The sequence below is a fragment of the Cordyceps fumosorosea genome (genome assembly GCF_001636725.1).
Source record: "Cordyceps fumosorosea ARSEF 2679 chromosome Unknown scaffold_7, whole genome shotgun sequence".
Lineage (NCBI taxonomy): Eukaryota > Fungi > Ascomycota > Sordariomycetes > Hypocreales > Cordycipitaceae > Cordyceps > Cordyceps fumosorosea.
The window spans coordinates 648,852-670,220 of NW_017387307.1; the positions used below are offsets into that span (position 1 = coordinate 648,852).

The 21,369-nt window shown below is 54.5% G+C and overlaps 8 protein-coding genes across 8 annotated transcripts; 3 read left to right on the forward strand and 5 right to left on the reverse strand.

Annotated features, from left to right (window-relative positions):
• Nucleotides 1–146: 146 nt before the first annotated feature.
• Nucleotides 147–2,162, reverse strand: ISF_03732 (MFS transporter; the record flags this gene model as incomplete). The annotated part of the gene is made up of 5 exons (XM_018847338.1): nucleotides 147–283; nucleotides 340–507; nucleotides 560–1,883; nucleotides 1,946–2,037; nucleotides 2,117–2,162. 5 exons carry the CDS (start codon nucleotides 2,160–2,162, stop codon nucleotides 147–149), a joined length of 1,767 nt encoding a protein of 588 aa, XP_018705545.1.
• Nucleotides 2,163–4,367: 2,205 nt separating this feature from the next.
• ISF_03733 (hypothetical protein) lies at nucleotides 4,368–5,408 on the forward strand (the record flags this gene model as incomplete). The annotated part of the gene is made up of 3 exons (XM_018847339.1): nucleotides 4,368–4,526; nucleotides 4,691–5,143; nucleotides 5,214–5,408. 3 exons carry the CDS (start codon nucleotides 4,368–4,370, stop codon nucleotides 5,406–5,408), a joined length of 807 nt encoding a protein of 268 aa, XP_018705546.1.
• A 669-nt stretch (nucleotides 5,409–6,077) lies between these two features.
• Nucleotides 6,078–7,717, reverse strand: ISF_03734 (hypothetical protein; the record flags this gene model as incomplete). Its single annotated transcript, XM_018847340.1, has 2 exons — nucleotides 6,078–7,291; nucleotides 7,651–7,717. The coding sequence occupies 2 exons, from the start codon at nucleotides 7,715–7,717 to the stop codon at nucleotides 6,078–6,080; spliced, it is 1,281 nt and encodes a 426-aa protein (XP_018705547.1).
• A 1,357-nt stretch (nucleotides 7,718–9,074) lies between these two features.
• ISF_03735 (mRNA cleavage and polyadenylation specificity factor complex subunit) lies at nucleotides 9,075–11,440 on the reverse strand (the record flags this gene model as incomplete). Its single annotated transcript, XM_018847341.1, has 5 exons — nucleotides 9,075–9,178; nucleotides 9,233–10,638; nucleotides 10,693–10,820; nucleotides 10,871–11,036; nucleotides 11,103–11,440. The coding sequence occupies 5 exons, from the start codon at nucleotides 11,438–11,440 to the stop codon at nucleotides 9,075–9,077; spliced, it is 2,142 nt and encodes a 713-aa protein (XP_018705548.1).
• Nucleotides 11,441–12,074: 634 nt separating this feature from the next.
• On the forward strand, nucleotides 12,075–12,433 carry ISF_03736 (Coiled-coil domain-containing protein 56; the record flags this gene model as incomplete). The annotated part of the gene is made up of 3 exons (XM_018847342.1): nucleotides 12,075–12,088; nucleotides 12,152–12,279; nucleotides 12,345–12,433. The coding sequence occupies 3 exons, from the start codon at nucleotides 12,075–12,077 to the stop codon at nucleotides 12,431–12,433; spliced, it is 231 nt and encodes a 76-aa protein (XP_018705549.1).
• A 506-nt stretch (nucleotides 12,434–12,939) lies between these two features.
• ISF_03737 (Sds3-like protein) lies at nucleotides 12,940–15,025 on the reverse strand (the record flags this gene model as incomplete). Its single annotated transcript, XM_018847343.1, has 4 exons — nucleotides 12,940–13,311; nucleotides 13,371–13,854; nucleotides 13,910–13,979; nucleotides 14,044–15,025. The coding sequence occupies 4 exons, from the start codon at nucleotides 15,023–15,025 to the stop codon at nucleotides 12,940–12,942; spliced, it is 1,908 nt and encodes a 635-aa protein (XP_018705550.1).
• Nucleotides 15,026–16,479: 1,454 nt separating this feature from the next.
• On the forward strand, nucleotides 16,480–18,294 carry ISF_03738 (nucleolar protein 12; the record flags this gene model as incomplete). The annotated part of the gene is made up of 4 exons (XM_018847344.1): nucleotides 16,480–16,490; nucleotides 16,548–16,611; nucleotides 16,673–17,743; nucleotides 17,818–18,294. 4 exons carry the CDS (start codon nucleotides 16,480–16,482, stop codon nucleotides 18,292–18,294), a joined length of 1,623 nt encoding a protein of 540 aa, XP_018705551.1.
• A 574-nt stretch (nucleotides 18,295–18,868) lies between these two features.
• On the reverse strand, nucleotides 18,869–20,592 carry ISF_03739 (tubulin alpha-2 CHAIN; the record flags this gene model as incomplete). Its single annotated transcript, XM_018847345.1, has 5 exons — nucleotides 18,869–19,344; nucleotides 19,411–19,914; nucleotides 19,974–20,284; nucleotides 20,363–20,421; nucleotides 20,578–20,592. 5 exons carry the CDS (start codon nucleotides 20,590–20,592, stop codon nucleotides 18,869–18,871), a joined length of 1,365 nt encoding a protein of 454 aa, XP_018705552.1.
• Nucleotides 20,593–21,369: the final 777 nt, after the last annotated feature.

Sequence of the window (21,369 nt, forward strand, 5' to 3'; positions counted from 1 at the left end):
AACTTGAACCAACGCCTCTTGCCCTGTCTCCCTGTAAATTAAGATCTAAAACATACCAGTCTTGTGACGTCCCTCATGAGTGAATATATACTTGCGATCGGTTACTCCATGCTAAACTGTCGATAATCGCTCCGAGAATCAAGGCATCAAGACACCTGTTGGGTGGGAGCGCTAGGAGATTTGCGAAAGAGACGGCGCAAAAAGGCATCGAATTCCTTGAGGCGACACATGGCGATGGGGTCGTGGCGGTGGAAAAAAGCTCGGCCACGCTTGCCATAAACGTCTAGATGGGTTCGTTAGCAAATGGTCACGTTTTCTCATCCAGCTTGAGAGACGCACACATGGGGATGCTGGTCAGGCAGATGACAACCTGCAGGATGGAAATGATGACGAGAACACGGCGAATGCCACCGGCGATGAGCCAGTCCAGGGCGTAATAGGTGACGACGAAACTGAAGAAGTTTTTGAACAGGATGGTGAGCGTGAACCCCTCAATAGCGAGGTCGCCTGAACATAATTAGCAACGCTTTCAACAGAGACGACAGCGGTAAATGCTTACGGTAGGCGTCTACAATGTAAAGTGAACTGGCGACTGCTCCAATAACCATACCGGCGACTTCAAAGCCAAAAAACACGAGAGGAATAATGACGGGCCGATTCTGGGAAGCGACGTCTTCGACGGTGATAGCAAAGCCAAAGAGACCGATAGCGCTCGCGATGAGCATGGGGATGATGAGCAAAATGCGAAACTCGGGCTCGTAGACTCCCTTGTTTGCCGCAGTCATGAGACGAACGCTTACGTCGGCGACCAGACCGCAGATGGCAAAGCCAATCAGGGCTCCGACAAAGGCACCGGTGTATCCGTAGCCAGACTTCGCGGTTCCCCAGAAGAGAGGAGGACCAATGAAGATGGACGCAACCAAAGCTCCCATAAAGATTGTCCATGCAATCATGGTCCCTTGAATCAAGCAGGCCCAAATGAAGGCGGGGTTCATCAGGAGCGGAAAGGGGCGGAGGAGCAGTGTCAGATACGGGTCATCCGTCTTTCGGCCGTCGAATAAAGACATCGACTCAACAAAGGTCTTTCGCGGCGCGCTGGCATCACCACAAGGCTGAAGCCGGTTAGTGGGCAGGGCGCGGAAACCCGAGTGATGTTCCTTTTCGTTTGTTTCCGAGGAGCCGGACGACCGGGGCTGCAGCATGTCCTCCTCGGTGTAAATATCCGTGTTGAATCGGGCTTCGCGTCGAAAGGCGGTTTCGGGGCAAAACAGAACAATAGCCGGCAGCGTCGCGCCCGTGAATATGGCAACAAAGTAAAAAGTCCAGCCGAGACCGATGGTGGCGGTGATCTTTCCGACGACGATGGGTGTGAAGAAGGCGCTGCCAAAAACGGCCAGGTTCGCAAAGGCCATACGGATGCCACGCTGGTGAACAAAGTACATGTCGCCAATGGCGGCGTTGAGCAGGCTCTCAAACGGGGCGATGCCGACGCCCTGGATGGCGCGAGCGGCGGCCATGCTCCGAAAGTGACGTCTCGCGTCCTCGGGGGTATCGGCGGAGAGGGGTACGGCGCCAGCCCAGGCGCTCGTGGCGATGACGATGACGAGGCCGAGGAGGAAGAGGTGGCGCTTTCCGTAGACGCGAGCAGAGGGAACGAAGAAGATGACGGCGCCGCCAGCGCCGGCAAGGAGGTAGCCGGTGAGCACGACGGCGTCGGTAATGGTCAGGGCAATGTTGCCGATGAGGGTGACGGTGTTGGCTGCGAGGATGGGACCTAGACTTGTGGCGAGGACTCCGGCCCAACAGAGGAGGAATGTGACGCAATCGCGCTTTAGGATCGGCCAGTTGAGAGGATCATTGGGGTCGTCCGACGGCTGGGGAGTCTACATGTACAGTTAGTTGGCCGAATAGAGGTTGTCGTGGCGGACAAGGCAAATTCCAGTACCAAAATGAGACCACTATCATTGGTCTTCAGGTGCGCATCATGTTCGCCAGCCATGCGAGGCCGATCAGGGTCATCGTAGTATCGCGTGGTGCCTGAGAAGGAAGATATAAGTAAGACGCATGCCAGGTGACCATGAATTGCCAATTTTGTTCCGGCATGAGAGCTACTTACCGGGTACCTGTTCATGGCCCTTGGGCTCGAGGACTCCGAGACCCATGGCGACTGGCTGGGAGGCTGTTGTCGTGGCAGCCTTCCTGGTGCGTGTATTGATCAACCGAGAGAGGCGACAGGCTCTCAAAAAAGCTGCTCGGCGAGACTAGGAACTGCGTAGCGTGACTCGGACCTAGGTTGATAGGAGTAGAGGCTCGTGTTGTTTTTGCCCCTTGTGGTGGCTAGCCTTGGGTCCCCGATTGCAAAAGACAAGCTTAGCGTTTTGTCGTCAGCGTCGAGTTCACGAAGGGGGAAGGTTGAAGGACACAGGCGACCGATGCAACAAATGGGGTAGAAGAGGAGAAGAGAGAAACGCTCAACACGATCGCGGGAGAAGGAGAATGAGATGGGGGGCGGAGATCGCCAGAGACAAGCGTGGGGCAAAGTCGAGAGCTGTTTCTCGAGGACGGGATAATAGTGGGTGCAGGTGAAGGCGGCTCTGGGGCTAGCCGACTGGGCAATATGACAGATTGGTTTTGTGAGTACGTACCTACAGGTCAAGGTTTCTTCTTCTTTATTCGTCCATCTGTTTTTTTGCATCCGGGGAAGTCAAGTACGAAGTAGTCTCGGGCTTGCGGACTTTGACCTTGTTCGGATCGTCTAGTTTGAGGAGGAGACGAGGCGGGCCTCGCTCTGGGGCAGTGGAGCGTCCATCACGGGCCAAAACACAGAACAAGACTAAATCTGGTGGCATTTCGGGCCAACTATACACGGACGGATCGATGTCTAATCGAGGAAAGGCAAGACTGTTATTTTCATTTATTTTTTCCCTGTAGTTATGCGATGGACAAGTTGCGTCGTCGATCATGGTAGTACCAGCAGTGACAGCGAAATGTCCATCCCCACACAGCCAGTCACCCATGCCGCATCCCATGCCGTGTCTGATGCGGAACCACAGTTCACAGCCCCTTGTCTAACACAATAAACTTCTTTGATAGCATTTTTCTTTCCAATAATAGTTCACTATTTTGGCGTTTTCCTACTGTAGTGGATCTGTGCCCCCAAGCTCTCCTGCAGCTGTCAAACAAGTCGTTCATGTTTCCATGTCTCCTTACATACATATGTGCATCTCACGCCATCTGCGTCGCGTTACGAATGCTATGTATCTCTCTCTCTGCTCTTCGGCATGCTGTTCGTATTCGTACGGCAGATCTTTGAGCTTGGCATTTTAGCTTCCACTGCCTCCCAGGCACCGTTTACCATCCAAGGCAGAACTAATGGGTGCTGTGTTTGGCCAGTACCATCGTGGTGCGCTGGCATCACATGCTGCCTCAGGTATTGCTTTAACACGCAACCCCGGTCGCCTGCCCACACCCTCTCCCGGATGTTGGGCCAATGACAGCATGGAGGCGCGCTCTTGCCACGCTTCATTCGGCATGGAGATGCATGATGCGACGCTGTATTGACAACGGACGAACGAAGTCTTGAGCTGAGAAATTGGGTAGTAATAGTAATAATTCTATCTAAATTTTATGAAGCGTTTATTGCATCTTATTTGCTGTCCAGTAGCTTGTAACTATTTTAGATCCCCGCATCGTCTGAGAGAACCCTCCACCGCGCTACACAGCCACATCTATGCGAATACGCAGCTACATAGCTCAAGTGAGCCTTGAATCTCACTCATACTTATTCCCCCTCTGACTGTCCATACTAACCCAGTTATCTTCATATGCACATGTGACCTCGGTCTGGAGATGGCCGAAACATTCATATCACGCGGCGACACGTTAACCAAATTATTCCACGCCACCACGCTGTGTCGCACGCTGTGTCTTGGCTTCTTCGCGGGGGGCAGTCCGTTTACTAAAAGTCCTAGCTCTTATTCATCAGAATGTCATGTTCAAATTATTCCCATCTACCACGGCCCCTGTTGCATCTATCAGAGAAGCGCATCTATCAGGAGAGCTATATCGCTCAAGGACTGCTAGATGTATTATAGGATTTGGAAATCAGGCATAGCTATTATTTCCATCTTCATCGCCATTACTAGTATCATGCTCCCTTTTCAGCCATCACCGTGACTATTATCAAGAATTTCATCACTATCATCAGCATCGTCATTATCATCCGAAATTCCTAACCTATGTACATGTCCGTTTGCTTGCCGCTCGTACATGATACGTCACCGGCTGTAAGTCTCCAGCTGGCAGCTGCTCCTGCAACGCCGCCAACGGTATGCAAACACAACGCCCTTTTCTCTCTTCCCTTTAACATGCATGATTCACACTTCCCAAGCATTCGAGATAATCTGCCATTATTTGAAGATCGAAGAAAGGGCATGGCTGACGTTGTCGAGTTCTACATTTATTGCAACCCTCCCCTACTTCCCCAAGGCGTGTCAGAAGTCATCCGCCGCGTCCAAGACACCGAGGTAACGTCCCCATCCCACCCCAGCAACAACAAGCCCATGAAACACACAAGCGCTTTCGACGTTTTTCTCCCATACGACGCTGACGCCGAGCGTCCTCCTAGGGCCTGATCGAGATCCTCTACGAGCCTCACGTCTCGTGGTTCAAGTGCATCGCGCTGCAGTAGAGCCGCAGCAGCGTCACCACCGCCGTGCAGGACAACCTCTTCGTCATCGCCGACGAGGACATCGACGCCCTTGACCCTGACGCTGACTATGAGTCGCCGCTCGCCGATTCCGACGTCGACGTCTCCGTCATCTCACCGGACGCGCGCATGATGCCTTGGGCCGAGCACCGCCGCCGCTCCCACACGTACGCCGACGCCGACGTCTACCCGGTGCTCATCACCGAGGCGCATCACAAGACCGCTTGGCGCGGCCTCGAATACCTCCACCCGGACGTCACCTTTGCGGGCCTGCTCGCGCACGCGGGGCACGCCGACGAGCATCGGTTCGCGGCCGAGACGGGGTGCCTGGTATCGTACGACGTCAGGCAGACGGTCGTGTATCTTGGCTCGGACGAGGGTCAGGAACGGCTTGACAGTGCCGTTGAACGATTAGAAAGTATGACGAAGCAATATGTAAGGATTCGCCCAAGAGAAGGGTTGTTGTTGGGGAGGGGAGTTCACAAAAGCTAACAATTTATTGTAGGTAGAGCACAAGGAGCGCGCGCCGCAGCTTCTCCCACCCCTTCCGATATTTCCTGCCGCGGAGTGGGCGGCGGTGGTTGCGGCGGCTGCGAGCCACGATTTCTTCGACGACATCCCGGCTGACATCAAGGCCAGCCTGCCTGACAGCGTCGTGCCCTGGACAGACCCATTCAAGAACGATGAGAGCTTAATCTGAGACTCTTTTTTTTTTTTTTTTTTTTTTTTTTTAATTGCTGGCTACAGTGCGGGTGTCTTTCTGCGCGAGATCCGTGCAGGTTGTATCAGTTGACAGATGGAAAGTTGGCATTATACATCATACGAGCCTCCTGCTAAGTTGCAGTGATGAGGGCCGCGCGTAAAGAAACAGGAAACTAGACAAACAACCAGATAATTTACTATCAAACCGCTCGAATGGAACACCCCCCTCCTTCTCCACAGACACGCACACATACTTTCTTTGTGCCCCGTCCCGATTCAATCTTTTTTTGCCTGTTCTATATGCCGGTTTTTCTCCAGAAAGACGTCGAGAAAATACAACTTTAAAAACATGGAAAACGACACTAGATGGGAATAAAAATAATAATATCTTGAAGAAGAAGAAAAAGAAGAAGAAAATGAGAGGAAGGGAAAGAAGAGAAAAAAAGGCCATGAATCATGATACGCCATGCGGCAATTGCCGTAAGGAAAGAGAAGGGCGTGGATAAAGGTTCGCCGGGCAATCTCGTGTGTCAGCGCGCTTCGTCGGCAGCTCAGGTATTTGCTGTCGTAAAGGATGGTGTTGTATATACTGTTTTTTTTCTCTCGCTCAATGCATGGCGAGAGTGATGGGGGGGCGAATAAACGGAGATGGCGGTGCCAGCTCTCGTTATTGCGCGCCCTTGACGTTGTTCTTGACATTGAGGGCCCATTTCAGCTTATCCAGCGCCTCGCGCGCCTCCGCCAGCATGCGCTCCTGCTCGTCCTCCCTCTTCTTCGCATTCGTCCGTATGTCCCGCAAGTCATCATCCTGCGTCCTCTTGTACGCCTCAAACACCCTCGCAATCTCCTCCTTCTCCCTCCGCAGCGCACGGATGTTGGCGTCCTGCTGCTCGCAGAGGTCGCGCAACGTCTGGATGCGGTCGTCGTCGAGCCTGCGGGCGTCGACGATCTCGGCGATCTCGGCGCGCATCTTGGCGACCGCCCGCGCGACCTGGTCCCCCTGCTCGCGCCAGTGCGACGAGATGGCGTTGTAGCGGCCCTCCATGAGCTGCGCGTGCGCGGCGGCCTGCTCGACCTGCGTCTTGGCGTCGGCGCGCTCCTGCTGCATGGCCTCCTTCCAGGTGCGCTCCGCATCGGCGGCGGCGGCGGCCTTGCCACGCTCGACCCCGACGGCGGCCGTCAGGGACTCGACCTGGCGCTCCTTGCGGGCGAGCAGCGTCTTGGTGACGTTCGCCTCAAGCAACCGGCCCTCGTACTCGCCGACCATGCGCTCCATCTTGTCCTCGATCAGCTTGGCGGCCTGCTTGGCCTCCTCAGCGCGTAGCCGCTCAATCTGGATCTCTCGCTTCAGGGCGTCGTTGTCGCTGACGAGCTTGTTGATGACGCGGCCCGTCTTGCCGAGGCCGGCCTTGCCAATGGTGGAATCCCACTGTCCATTCTCGGCGTCCGTGGGTTCCGAGCCATCATGAGGCAGCTGCCCCGGCGACTGGGTCTCTATTACGCGGACGCCGCTGGCGCTCCAGCGGCTCGGCGCGGCCGTCGTTTGTGTGTCGGTCGTTGTGGTTGTGGCGGATACTGATCGGCTGGCTGCCTTGTCGTGGCCGGGAACCCCTAGGGCGGTCGAGGCGGCGCTCGTGTTGCTGTTGGTGCTGCTGGAAAAGGGACTCTGGTTGGTCTCGGGGCTTGACCCGGAGCTGTCGAAGCTGGGGACGCTACGAATGGTTGTGGTGCGGCCGAGGGCATGCTTGGCCACGATGTTGCGCGACGCAGTTTGCATGCTATTGATGGAGCCAGTCGAAGCGGGCGTCAACGTTCGGATGGTGTTATCGTCTTCATTTAGCAATTGGCCGCGGTAATATTTGCTATCGAGGGGCTGGGATGCTGTGTTTGGCGAGGAGAAGTGGCTTCAATGTCAGCGTGGGAGAGGATCTCGATGGGGGATGACGGCGTGGGCGTGGCTTTGCTTCTATCAGGTTCAAAGGAGAAGGTAGGTGGGCAAGAATTGAAAGAGCGTTGCAAAGGAAAAAAGCAGTGATGCCTGGTGATTTGCTTGTTTTCTGACAGGGAGGGGACCGCTGTAATTCAAGAGCAAGGGTAGGAGGTAGAGTTGCTACCTCTGTGTGGTGATTGAGGGTGAAGCGTTCTGTTGTACAGGACGGCTAGCGAGGCTGGGTCGGCGGCTGTAGCGGGCGTCAAGTGCCGTCACCACTGACCTGCCTGCATCACCGACTCGGACCTACATACAACAGGCAAAAGGGAAATGCCAAACGGCAAGGAAATGAGGAAGATGGTTTCGATTGTCTGCATGTTTGTGCGGCCGTTGGGATACTCCATACCTTGATTTCCGTCTTGGTGTATTCGTATGTCAAAGTCCAAGCTCTGTTTCTGGAGGCGCTTCCGGGGCATTTCCCTTGTCTCGCCGGTTGTTCAGGGAACCAACGTGCCCCGGTGAGATACAATGCCTGTCGTCGTCGTCGTCGTTTGTTCTTGTTGCGGTGCAGGAGCGAGAATTAATAACCCCGACCAAGATCGACTTGCCCAGGAGGCAGGTCACTTTTTGCGGACGCGTTTTTTTGGGGCGGTTCGGATTCGAGTGGCCAGTCAGCTATAAGAAACGCCTGTGTATTTATTTCTGCTCTCGCTCGGTCCCTTCCCCTTCACGGTGAATCGCTACCACAAAGGTTGCAATAACTGCTTAGCGATGTTGTCAATGGGCGGTACGATAGACAGTTGACGTCCGCGATCAGTTTGTGCGTCCTGTCTGTCTTGTTCCCCGGTTACCCGACCGATGAGGCGACGTTGGTAGAGCAAAAAAAGGCCCACAGCCAAGGTCGTATGTAAACAAGGGCAACGCCCACACGATTCAGAGTTTCTTGATCGATGATTGCTCGGAAAACATGGGACGTTTGGTGAGATGATGTGCTTTGAAACGCAGCCCGTGTGAGGTGAAGAAATGAGAAAGACAGGAGACAAGCAAGCATGACTATCTGGGCTACTGCAGGACAAAGGGGGGGTGCAAGACACGCTTCTTTCTATAACTCGGTATTATCAACAATAGCAATATGGGGATCCCGCGCTAAAAGGTCTCTGCGTCACCTTCAGCTATGATATAATAACGGGTAGTTGGGCGCCAAATTCCTTTCTTTTTGCTTTGTCTGGTATGCAGGAGAAATCTGGGGGAAATTATAAGGGGCGCCACCAACTCTCATAGCGGCCCTTGCGCAGTGTCTCATGCGCAACTGAGGACATTCTCAGTTCTGAGCTTTGAAGAAAGAAATTCGCCTATATTTGACTAGATATAGAATAAGGGTCATTGTCTGACTGCTTACGAATAATTTTACTCACTTGGTATGCGCCCCTCCTCCGATGGCTCAGCACTCACTGGCTGGCTGGACTACAGGTAGCATGTTAAACAGACATCCCGCACTCTTAGCAGTATGTACATAGCATCGCAGTCGTACTCTCGCCATGAGCTTGCTTTAAACTGCATTCCCAGTGTCCATGCGCTCTACTAAATGTACAAAGGCTGTCTTCCTCCCTACTTGGAAAATCTCGAGAAACGCCCGCCAACATGCCATTATGCAATTCACCGATCACTACACCGCTCAAAACCATGGATATCATCTTCCCCATTCCGCCACCCTATGCGCTTTTTCGGCTACCACTAAAATGATGCGTCAACGGGTGACTCTGCCCGAAGAGCAGTCGCCACGAACCCCGGACGGTATTTCGACAGATATTGGCCGGCCATCGTGCGCGCATCTTCGACTGCGGAAGAGAGTTAGAATCACTTGCATAGCGTACCACGTGAGCTGCACTTACACTCTCTCCAGATATCCTGCACCGTATCCAGAGCTATCTCCTTGACCGGCGGCCGCATGAGAACGAGGTATAGCAAGCTCGTCAGCGCAAGCTTTACCACCGAGGGGTCGCGACACATGCGCTTCACCCGAGACAGCATCTCCTCGTTCAGCTCGGGGATTTCGCTGAGGAATCGCGTCAGCACCTTATCCTGCGGGTGCACATATGGAAGGAAGCCATCCAGAAGACGCAAAGCGCACTTTTCGTAGTGTTTGGGGTAGTCGCGGTTTGTTCTCGCCAGTAGTCGGTCATTGTACCACTCTTCACAGAGCCATGATACCGCTACATCTATGTGCTTGCGGAAATCCTCCATGACGTAGTTGTACAAAACTTCGCGGATGGTGTTTGACAGTGACGGCGTTGATCCGCTGCCGTCATCTTCGCCCTTGACAAGAATCTCATCCAGTCCAGCAGATGATCTTGTCGCAAGACGTGTCAGGATAGTCATCCACGACTCTCTTGTGCCAGAGCTAGCCGCCAGGCGCATGAAACCGGCCTTGGCCTTCTTTCCTGATGAGTCTTGGAGGGATTTCATCATGTCCATGACCTTTTCTATCGTGCCGGCACCGGCGCTGAGTGCTAGCTCCGGTGTTATTTGCTGCGGCTGCGACAGGTTGAATGACCTGAGCGCCAGGCTGTCGTCGAGGTGGATGGGATCCAGACCAGAAGGCTCACTGTCCAGCTTGTTCAGAATCTGCTCCGTGTCTTCAGCCTGGTAGAAATCCGGCTCGTAGTCATCGTCGTCGTCGTCGACACCAAGCGGCGCCGTATTCGGGTTCAGCTCGGCCACAGGTGCATTTGCCACTGTTTGAAGTCTATCACGAACGCCGTCTACAGCCTTGGCGAGGAGTTGTGAGTCCAGCCTGGCAAGCGTTGTGACTGCTAATTTCGATACCATCGCGGGTGGTACGAGCGACAGGTCAAATGTCTTCAGCCCATCGTTGCTGACAAGGCTAAACAAATCCGCTAGGCTGTGAGGCCCGGGCCCAAGGGGGGGGATTTGAATTTGGGCTGTTGTTATGCGCTGGCGTTTGGCGTTTCCGTCCTGCTGCGGAGCGTCCAACGGCCGCTTCTTCCCGCTTTCATCAAAAGCCTCCGAAATCATGCGCATATTATGTTCCACATGTTGCTGCATTCTCGGCACCATCGGATTGTGGGGATCCCTTCTGCTCAGATTGATCAAAAGTGACCGCACCGTCTTTTCCATTGACCTGATCATGACCTTGCTTCTGGCAGTCAGCGGTGAAGGGGCAAGGTTGAGCGGGTTGAAGGCGAAGATGGCGTTGATGATTCTGTTTGACGTCTCTGGACGGGTTCGAATCAAAATTGACAAACAGTTCAGCGTCGCATCAACAACCAGTGCATCACTACATTTGTCAGTCGTTATTGATTTACAATACTTGTCGAGCGACGTTACATACTTGGATTCCTGTAGTACACTGAGCATGCGGTCCAAAAGCCCGGATGCCTCAGCCTCTAGAGTTCGGGGATCGAGGGTTTGGTGATTTGGAGGGATTTTATCGAGAGAAATATCGAGACCGCCGGCATACTATACCGGATATTAGCAATAATTCAGGGTTCTGTCAGGCAATCACATACTCTGTGGTCTCCCATGGAGGACACAGTCTGTGCCAGCACCACGCGTTGCGCAAACTTGATACAGCAGATTCTGACCGTCGGTGTCGCCGTGTCCCAAATCTGCAAGACTCTTTGTTTTATCGCCATCATTCGCTCCCAGGTGACCGTGTCATACGAGTTGTTGATTCTGTCATTGTCTGTTAGCGTTTGCGCCCGGCCAAGAGTTCACGGTCTTGGTCTCTGGTATACCTACATCCATCGCAGTGCCAGCGGGTAAATGCTCGCGGCGGTCTGTATCACTCCACGTAGGACATAGTGATCTTCGTCCGGCTTCTGCGCCAGCGACTCGAGCGTCGCCAGGACGTACGGCGCGAGCGTCTCCTTTTCTCCATTTGGCAGCACAGGCGTTGCAAAGGCCTCCGCCAGAAAATCGGCGCCCCATCGTCGCAGCTCCAGCGGCGCCGACACACCAATACTAGGGATGAGTCCGCGCACGACACCCGGGTACAGCTTCACGTCGCCGAGAACGTGCTTGCGGGCATCGTTGAGCTGCTGGATCTGCTGCGGCAGCGATAGGTCCCCGTTCGACATTGTTGCGTGAGGCCGCTCAGCGGGTCTCTAGTTGGATAGCGCTTCCCCGTGGTTCGTATGTGGTGGACGTTGGATGGAAACTGCCGGACTGTGGCTGTGGGCGAAAAGTATGCTTCGCCAGCCGCGTCGAGATCGACGTCGCGACCTGGAGGAACCTCAGCTATCGGAAATTCTATCTCTTCGTCATGCTCCGCCGCATCGAATGCCGGTTTTGCGAAGCTCGAGCAGCGGGGTTCGTTCGTAGCTTCGCTCGTTCGACAGTTCGCAATGGTGATTAATGTAGACGCGCAGAGTCGTTGCTCTTCAATTGCAGGCGCGATTGGATGCTAAATGTTAAGCTTGGTGGACGTCAATCGTTGACGCGGGCCCGCCTACAACAGGTTCCTTGCAGGCGACGGGCAGTGGTTCCTGGCCGATTTACAGGGCATTGTAGTGGGCCCAGTCACCAACTTCCAGCGCTTCTCTGCCTGATCTTCGGTTTAGCCGGCAATGAGCCGCCCGGACATGTCCAATCCGTCTCGAACAGCCCATTTCTTGACCTCGTCACTATTCTCGGGATTGCTTCCATCGACATCCGTTCAGTTCATTCCAACTGCCAAACATGATCACCCCATTCCGTAGAACAGCGGCCGCCATGTCGCGCACGCAGTTTGTCGCCCCATACGCCCAATCACGAAGACGAGCAACATTTCGCTAATACAACCTATCCAGCAACCCGCACTCGACATACTATGACGGCCGCCTTCGTCAAGGTCCTGCTCTGATTCGCGCGCGTCGACCCTATCTCTTCAAAAACGCATTTACCGGCCTTGGCCTGCTCGCTATCGTCAGCGGCATCTGTAAGCATATCCCTGCTGCTGGACGACCTCATGTCTTGTCGCATGTCTAACCTTTAGCCGCGCAGACTACTATACCCTGAGGGCTGTCGGCCAAGACGAGTTCGAAGATGTCAAGGTTCCCGATGTCCCTAGAAAAGCGACCGAGACGAAATGAATAGCACACCAGGTACCGAAAGGGACCATCGTCGGCAAAGTAGTCGGCACATTTGTACACCAATCTTACAGGCAAAGCGCGATTGAGGTTTGTTCGTAAATGAACTCAAACTGGCCATTTCATGGACGGGAATGGCATGTATAAAAATTTAGTTGAGAGGGACAGGCCCTTTACGACACTATGGGTTCAAACAGCGTCTATACGCCTTTTTGTACATTGAAAAACAAGGAAAATATCATCAGAAAACAACCATAACTCCGCCAAATCACTCCAAGTATCAAACAGACCAATCAGGTCGTTGCATGGTCAAGAGTCCCCGTAACCGTGAAGATCCTATACCCAATAATCGGAATGCAACACAAAATGTGTCGTTTAAGTCATCAAAGAACCTGTATGCCTGAGGGTATCACAAAATATGAGCGCCTATTTCCGTTGTGTCTTCCCTAGCCAAGTAGAATGCGCCGAGCCAAATATCGCCTCCCATATGAATTCGATTGGACTCCCGGTCAAACTGCAGTTGCCTTGGGGGTCCTGTTGGCGCTCGGCACGCTGGCCACGCGCTTCATCTGGTGCGGTGGGGGTTTCAGTATTGACCGTGACAGTTCTGGTGACTCTGAAAGCCGTGCCGAAAGTGCTGCGCTTTTCAATGACGGCGGCGGGTTCTCGTTTTGAAAGATTGGGCCCTGGGGAACAGCGCGGTTCTCTTCATGTGTTGGTCCTTGCCGCGCCATCTTGTGTGCTGAGTGGTTCGGATTCGCCCATGGTGTATCTTTGAGAAACTGTTCCCCAGCGGGTCCTATGTGGTTGATATTCGGTGAGTGATAATCGTCCCTCTGCTGAAAGGTATTATTGGGCTTTTGGCGGCCTCGCCTGCTTCGCTGTCCATAAAGTCAGTTGCTGCAGACAGCCTCTAGACCATGGACAGTACTCAACGTACCTCTATTGCGCTGAAATCCGACTTGAGCTCGAGAGCGGAAGCCCCCTTCATGTCTGGGCCGGCTGGAAAGCCCTCGTACTTGGCCATCCCTGACAGAGTGGACACCTCGCTGTTGTAGGCAATAGCATTTCGAAGCCTCTGTGTAGGGTCTTTGGGGAAAAGAAGGCCGTAATCTTGAAGACTGTGGGCATTCCGTCTGGCCGCTTGAACGTCATACCACTGCTTATTTAGGCTTTCCAGAGTCTGCTCTCGCTTTTCTCGGACGGCCTGGTAAAACTGGCTCCATATTTGGGCTCGCTGCGCCACGGCCGCTCGTTCATTCGCCCTGAGCTGGAGGTCAAACTCGGTATTGACTTCTTGCAGCCTTTGATTGAGTCGGTCGTCGAGACATTGTTTCATGTTGAGATATTCACGATGGGTCGGTACGTCGGCAAGTAGAGACTGCTCTTCCTCCTCAACGCGCCGGAGCTTTTCCGTGTAAAGTCTGTAGGGCGGTCAGTAACCAAAGAGTATGCAGCAAGCGACGTTTTACTACTGACCTATCTCTAAAGATGCCAAACATTGTTTCGATATGGGACCATTCTTTAAACGCTGCTCGTTTTCGCTCCACTGGCCATAGCATTAGCATTCATTACTGGTCAAGGGAGCAATGGGTTGGGAGCGGGCAGCTTACTCTCTTCTTGGTTTTTCGCCGCGATGTCGGCCTCGTCTTCTTCACCGACTTCGGGTTCAGCCTCGTCCTCGTGATGATCTGTAGCGTCCTCGCCAGCTGTTTCCGTGGCCGCATCGGCACCGGTGTCGTCTTCCTCGTCCTTGGGATCGTCCTTACTGCGCCGGCCATTTCGAGTGCTTTTTCTCGATGATCGGGACGAGCGTGACGAACGTTCTTGCGCTTCTCCCTCGGTACCTGTGTCGCGATTGTTTTCTTCGTCTGCATCCGACTGAACGGCGCTCTTCGCGTCGGCGGTCGCTTTCTCAACAAGGTTAAGCGGCGGCTTCTCTGCCAAAGAGGCGCTGAGAGAACCACTTCTCCTCTTCTGGGGCTGTTCTATCTCGGATTGATCTGCCAGTGGCGACCGCTTGCGCTTGCGAACCTGTGACTCCGGACCTGTGCCCTTGTCATGCACCGTCTTCGAACTGTGCGCGGGTTTTGTGGGAGTATCGTCTGCTTCATCAGCGCTCGATGCACCGGAGCCTGCATCGCCAGAAGCGGAATCGTGATCGGCGTTTTCGTGGTCGTCAGTCTCGTCCTTGTCCTCGGGCTTGGTTGTCCGGCGGAGCTTGCTTGGGGTGTGCTCAAAGACTTGGCCGTGATTGTATTGGTCGACGACGACATCTTTCTGACGCTGATTCCGAGGTGTATCATAGAGGCGCTCCGTCTCAGCCTCGGTATCATTGCCCTCAGAGTGGGCGTCTGAGCCAGCGTCAGAGAGGACACTGGCAGAGTCGGAGCGGTCGTCGTCAGCTGGGTTCTCGTCACCACTGAGACTGGAGTTATCGCCATCGTCGGCATCGATTTGCATGCGATCAATCTCTTCATCGTTGTCGTCCTTGTCGTCAACTTCGGTGAGCGGACTTGAGACGTTGCTGTCCTCGAGGTCCGGGTCCGCTGTCGATTGGGCCAGGGCGGTCGACGCGGTAGCAGTCGCCGCCATTGTCAATGCGGAGTAGTTTGCTATTCACTTTATAGCTAATAGTAGAAAGAATTCGCAAGGCTGGGTGCGGATGGGCAGCGAAGGGGGCGTGACGAGGTTTTGCCTAGGTGCGGGCAGTTAGCGAGGGCGATGGCAAAGCGCAGCGGCGCGAGAGGAGAGCTGGGAGGGCAAGGCAGGCATACCTCGACGCCAAAGTGAAAAGTGTACTGCTATTTGGAATAAGAGTTGCAGCGATTCTCGGTCTTGGAGACGCGTCGTGACGGACCGAGGGAGGTGGGAAGCATGAGGGGAGGAGGTAGAGTTGCAGAGGTCTGTCTGGTCGGGGTCGGCGCAGAAGAGCAGATGGGCGCAGAGGCGGCGGACAAGCAAAAGTGGAAAGGTGCTGGATGGTGGACAGTGGTGGGTGAAAGCCTCTGGGGGGGCGCCTTTGGGCGCTGTGGCCGATGGGTGTGGGTGGGTGCTGGGCGCTGTCAACGACACACCCGCCAAAGCGGTCAAGGCTGGCAGAAACGCGATCATGGGGGGGCTCTGCTGGATCCAGCCGCGGTCGAGAGCCAATGACGCAGCACAAGGCTCTGCGTAGAGGTAAGCTGCGCTAAGCTCAGGAGGGCAGGCATGTTGAATTTTTTGGAGAAAGCCGTCGGCATGACTCTGCACAGATTGTCCCTGAAAGTTGTTGTTGTGTTGTTGTGGACCTGTGGTAACTGGGTGCCTTTCTTTTAACCTCTGTGGCTCGAGCACAGCCATGACTTGTTCTTTCGATGGGATGGATAAGAAGCTGATGCCAGTACCGAGGAGAGGAGTTTGTGCGAGTGTGGCTGGGCATTTGTTCAGTAGAAGTTTTTTCGGATGCGTCATAAACCTTCTAATCCAATGCGAATGACGCTCCTGAGCCGTGGTGCAGTTCCCTCAACATCTACTAACCTATTCGCACCAACCTCGAGACGTCCCAACCTAGTGGTTAGGTACAGTAGGTAGGTACCTACAGTACATACATACATACCTGGATTAGTACCTAGACTCTTATCGTCAGTTATCGCGCCTTGACAGCTCGCTTACCAACGGAGGTTTCCACACGGCACACCCAGCCCATGTTTCGCCCACGCCATCGCTACCAACTTCTACCTAGATACGTAACTATAAAGGATATATTTCCATAAACCAAATTTCGTAGGGACATCTTATTTTCAATCGATATGACCCATATCATTGGCCACCATGGTGCGCTGTGCTACCTAGAACACCAGGCCACAACTTAATAGCGGTGTTGCATGGCAGAAACGCGCGTAGTGGGGCACTTTCTTTCCGGCAGCCAATGAAGCCGGCTGGCGTAGAGGGCCACCCAAAATTTTTGGAGAAGGGTCGCTCTAATGCTTGATTTTTGAGATCTTGCGCTGCAGAAGTTTCGCCTTGACTGTTCATAGATTCGGCATTTCAGCAGGCCATCTTCCAGAATGGGAAAAAAGTGAGTGTGATGTGATTAAACCATAGGTAGCAGAAGTGTCTCGCTAACATGAGCTAGAAATTCATTGTTGGCTTCTTCCAAAGCCGTAGACCCCCACCTGGAGGCTCTCTTTGCCTCGAGTGTAAGTAGAGCTTTACCTTTCTACCGATGAAATAAGAAGCATTGAGACTGAAAAACTACAGTCTGGCCCGGTGTCCGCTCCTCCTACATCAAGATACCAGAAGCTCCGAGAAAGCAAGCCCAAGTCGGCGTCGAACAACGAGGCATCTGACGATGACGACGAGGTGCTGTCTGAAGCCAGCGAAGAGCTCGACTACGAGGACGACGAGGAGAATGACAAGGATGGCGACGAAGAGGAAAATTCTGGTGAATCTGAAGAAGAAGAAGAAGGAGAGCCCAGTGCTAAGGAGGAATCTAAAGAAGCCACCGTACCCCGCCAGGAGCGCAAACGCAAGCGCAAGGATGACAATGAAGATCTGGAAGGAAAATATCTTGCTAGCCTGAGCAAGAATGACAAAGACGAGCCATCCGGCAAGCGTGTCAAAGGCGAGACCACAAAGGACGGCTCCGGCTCCGACTCTGACAACAGCGACGACTCCGAGGAGGACGAGAAAGCAGACAATGAAGTATTGCCCACACACGAATCACTCAGCAAGGAGGCCACGACCGCTGAAGCGGACAAGGCCTCCAGGACCGTCTTCCTGGCCAACGTCTCTTCCGAAGCCGTCTCCTCCAAGTCCGCCAAGAAGCAGCTCCTCGCGCACCTCTCCGCCGCCCTCGACAACGATGACTATCCGCTTCAAAAGGTAGAGTCGATCCGCTTCCGCTCCATCGCCTTCTCAGCGCTCTCGATGCCCAAACGCGCCGCCTACATCACCAAGTCCGTCATGGAGGCCACCACGCACTCCGCCAACGCCTACGTCGTCTTCTCGACCGCCGCCGCCGCCCGGCGCGTCTGCCAGCAGCTCAACGGCAGCGAGGTGCTCGGTCGCCACCTCCGCGTCGACAGCGTCGCCCACCCAAGCAAGACGGACCATCGCCGCTGCGTCTTCGTCGGCAACCTCGGCTACTTCGACGACGAGAACACCGACAAGGACGGCGAGAAGGAGACCAAGAAGCGCAACAAAGTGCCTGCTGATGTCGAGGAGGGTCTCTGGCGCACATTTTCCAAGCACGGCAAGGTGGAAAACGTCCGTGTCGTGCGCGACCCCCAGACTCGCGCAGGCAAAGGCTTTGCCTATGTCCAGTTCTACGTACGTGACCCCCGTCCCGTCCCCGTCCCCAATACCGCCTCACTGTAACCACAATATTAACTCTTTCTGTTAAGGACGCCAATGCCGTGGAAGAAGCTCTTCTTCTTGACGGCAAGAGTTTCCCTCCCATGCTGCCGCGCAAGCTGCGCGTCACCCGCGCCAAGGACCCGCGCAAGACGAACCAGGCGATGGAGCGCACCAAGGCCAAGTTCAACAGCGGGAAGCAAGCCGGCGACCGTGGCAAGGCCGCCGGCGGGGTGGCCCGCAAGGGCGCCTCGACCTACGTTCCCAAGCTGACGCCGGACCAGCAGGCCGCCGCCGGCCGCGCCGGGAAGCTGTTCGGCCGCGCGCGCGCGAACGGTGGCAGCGGCGCTGTCCTGCCTAGCGGTGTGAAGGCGCCTGAGAAGATTGTATTTGAGGGCCGCCGCGCGTCGTCTCGGGACGCACTCCCCAAGGACCTCAAGAAGAAGGTCAAGAGCAAGCGCGCCCGGCCGACCACTAGAAGCGCTCGCCGGGGCGCCGACTGGAAGAAGAAGAGTTCTGATAAGTGAGGAGGGGCAACGAGGAATATTCTCAGGGGTGTGGACTTTGTCGTTTCTTGCATGTTTTCAGTCTTTATTGTTTGGGGAATTTTTGGCGTCACCGGCATATGAAAAGAGGTTCTTCATTACACATAATATGCATGCATAGAATCATTGTACATGGATAGTAAAAGCTTTTGATAATCAGAGAGGAGCAACATGTCTACTCGCACAAACGTGGGGGGTGACACGCTTGGTAAAAGGGATATCAACGTGAATTTCAGTCTCCCTGCCTGCATCTCGTAGAGGCAAATCGTTTTGCCAAGAAAACAAAGTACAAAGAGGGGGGGGGGGGACAGAAAGAGGGTGGCCGATCGCGGACCTTTTATCTATAAGACCCTGTGCACGCCCAAAACAATGGAAAAAAAGACCAGTGTTCGTGTCGGTCGTTACACACCCACACCACTTGCAATTGGTATCAAGTCTGGCGAACCAATACACTCAACAGCCTCACAACCACACACGACCACTAGTCTAAAGCGCGCCTGCTTTGCTAAAAATTCGAATGGCATTGAAGGAATTTGGGCAAACGCCGGCAAGCAGCTTAGTATTCAGCCTCCTCCTCGGCCTCGAAACCATCGGCAGCGACCTCCTCGTAATCTTTCTCTAGCGCAGCAAGATCCTCACGGGCCTCGGTGAACTCGCCTTCCTCCATACCCTCACCAACGTACCAGTGGACAAAGGCACGCTTGCTGTGCATGAGGTCGAACTTGTGGTCGAGTCGCGACCAAGCTTCGGCAATGGCAGTGGTGTTGGAGAGCATGGAGACGGAACGCTCGACCTCGGCCAGACCCCCGTCCTCAGCAGCAGCAGGGACAGCCATGGGCTTCTGGTAGTTGATGCCGAGCTTAAAGCCGGTGGGGCACCACTCGACGAGGTTGAAAGAGGACTTAGCCTTGACAGCGGCGATAGCAGCGTTGCAGTCACGGGGAACAACGTCTCCACGATAAAGCAGAGCAACAGCCATATACTTTCCGTTTCTGGGATCGCAGACAACCATCTGGTTGTTGGGCTCGAAGCCTGCGGAATAGACGGTTAGCAAGGTGGGTGCTCAGAGACCGCGCGGAAGAGAAGACGGCAACTTACACTGCATGGTAAGGTCAGCGACCTTGAAACTCTCGTGGGAGCTCTTGGCGGCTGAGACAACGGGGGCGTAGCTAATGAGAGGGTAGTGGATGCGGGGATAGGGGACTAAGTTCGTCTGGAACTCGTTGAGGTCGACGTTGAGGGAGCCGTCGAAGCGCAGGGAGGAGGTGATGGAGCTGACGACCTGGGCGATGAGGCGGTTCAGGTGCTCGTAGGAAGGACGAGGAACGCCGAGGTTGCGGCGGCAAATCTCGTAGACGGCCTCGTTGTCGACCAGGAATGTGCAGTCTGAGTTCTCAATGGTGCTGTGAGTAGAGAGAACGGCGTTGTAAGGCTCGACAACAGCCGAGGCGATGCTGGGGGCAGGATATACGGCGAATTCGAGCTTGACCTTCTTGCCAAACTCGGTAGCAAGACGCTCCTGGAGAAGAGCGCCAAAGCCGGAGCCGGTACCACCACCGAACGAGTGGAATACGAGGAAGCCCTGGATGCAGGTGCAGTTGTCTAGCACAGACAACCATGTTAGCAGCTTCTTAGATGGCGACCTGTGGGGTGCAGCTCACCAGCGATGCGGCGGACACGGTCCATGACGGCGTCAATCTTCTCCTTTCCAATGGTGTAGTGGCCGCGAGCGTAGTTATTGGCGGCATCTTCGTTGCCGTTTATGAGCAGCTCGGGGTGGAAAAGTTGGCGGTAGGCACCGGTACGGAGCTCGTCAATCGGAGACGGGTCAAGGTCGACGAAGAGGGCACGGGGGACATGCTTTCCGCTACTCGTCTCGGTGAAGAACGTCTCGAACGAGCCTGGGTCGCCAATATCCTTCGCATTGGGGTCGGGACGGCCATCGGGGCCGAGACCATGCTCAAGAAGATACCTGGAGCAAAGCTGTCAGTGGAGAGCTCCAAATTTGGGTGCGGTGGTGGTACTCCAGGTTGTGAGAGGTGGCACGTACAATTCCCAGGCAGATTGACCAAGCTGGACACCAGCTTGGCCCATGTGAACGTGAAGGATCTGCGAGTACAACGTCAATTAGAACGTCAATCTTTCCAGGGGCGGTGTCTGAAGTTGAGTATGGCTTCAGGGGCGGTAGGGCTGAACGAGGCGGGGGACGAGACGAAACAGCGCGAGAAGCGCATATGAGGATTCGCGAGTATGAAGGATTCCTACCTCTCCCTTGGTCATTTTGGCGGCGGCGTGAAGCAAGAAGAGCAAATACTTGGTGGACTAGCGATGTTGAGTGTCGGAGGTGTCAGTCGAACCAGCGGCTGAGGGGAAGGAAACAGCTGCCTGCCTTGGTGGTGTAATTGAATGCCGCTGCCTGTTGGACTATTTTTTTGGCGGGGTTCAATCAGCCATTGAGCTTTGGGGTGTTGAACAGGGGTTGCAGGGGTTGCAAGGTCGAACATGCCAGGTTGCTGATACATGCCCACGTGCGGTGTGGCAGGTCTGCACAGAGGTGCTTTCTACCTCTCACCGCTAAATGAAGCTCATCGCGGTGTTCTCCGCGAGACGGCCGCGGGGGAGGCGGCGGATTATCAACTCTTATCAAAGCCAAATGCAGCGTGCTGGCTACGTCAAGAAGTTGCAGTACTCTTACAAGCATCCGGTTATACCTAGCAGAGTTATTTCGCCCTTCTGCATTCGTTTGCTTCTATTGATTGATTTGGTTCATTTTACCAGCAAACGCATCGTCGTTTGAGCCACTCTCAAGACCCCACAATCCACCACGCGCTACCTCAACTTGCCCATCTGCTAAAAAGACCCCAAGACAAGTCCCCGAAATCTCATGCAGGCCCATCAGTGCGTCGATGCAATCCTGTACACCGACGGATCATCCTTGGCCGCCATCAAGCTTTGCTGCCTGTCTCTGTGACCAGCGACAGATGCCCATCCATCTGCTCCCTCGTTACACCCATTTGCTGTCGGCGTCTCTGGTTCAAAGGTACATTATATGGTGGA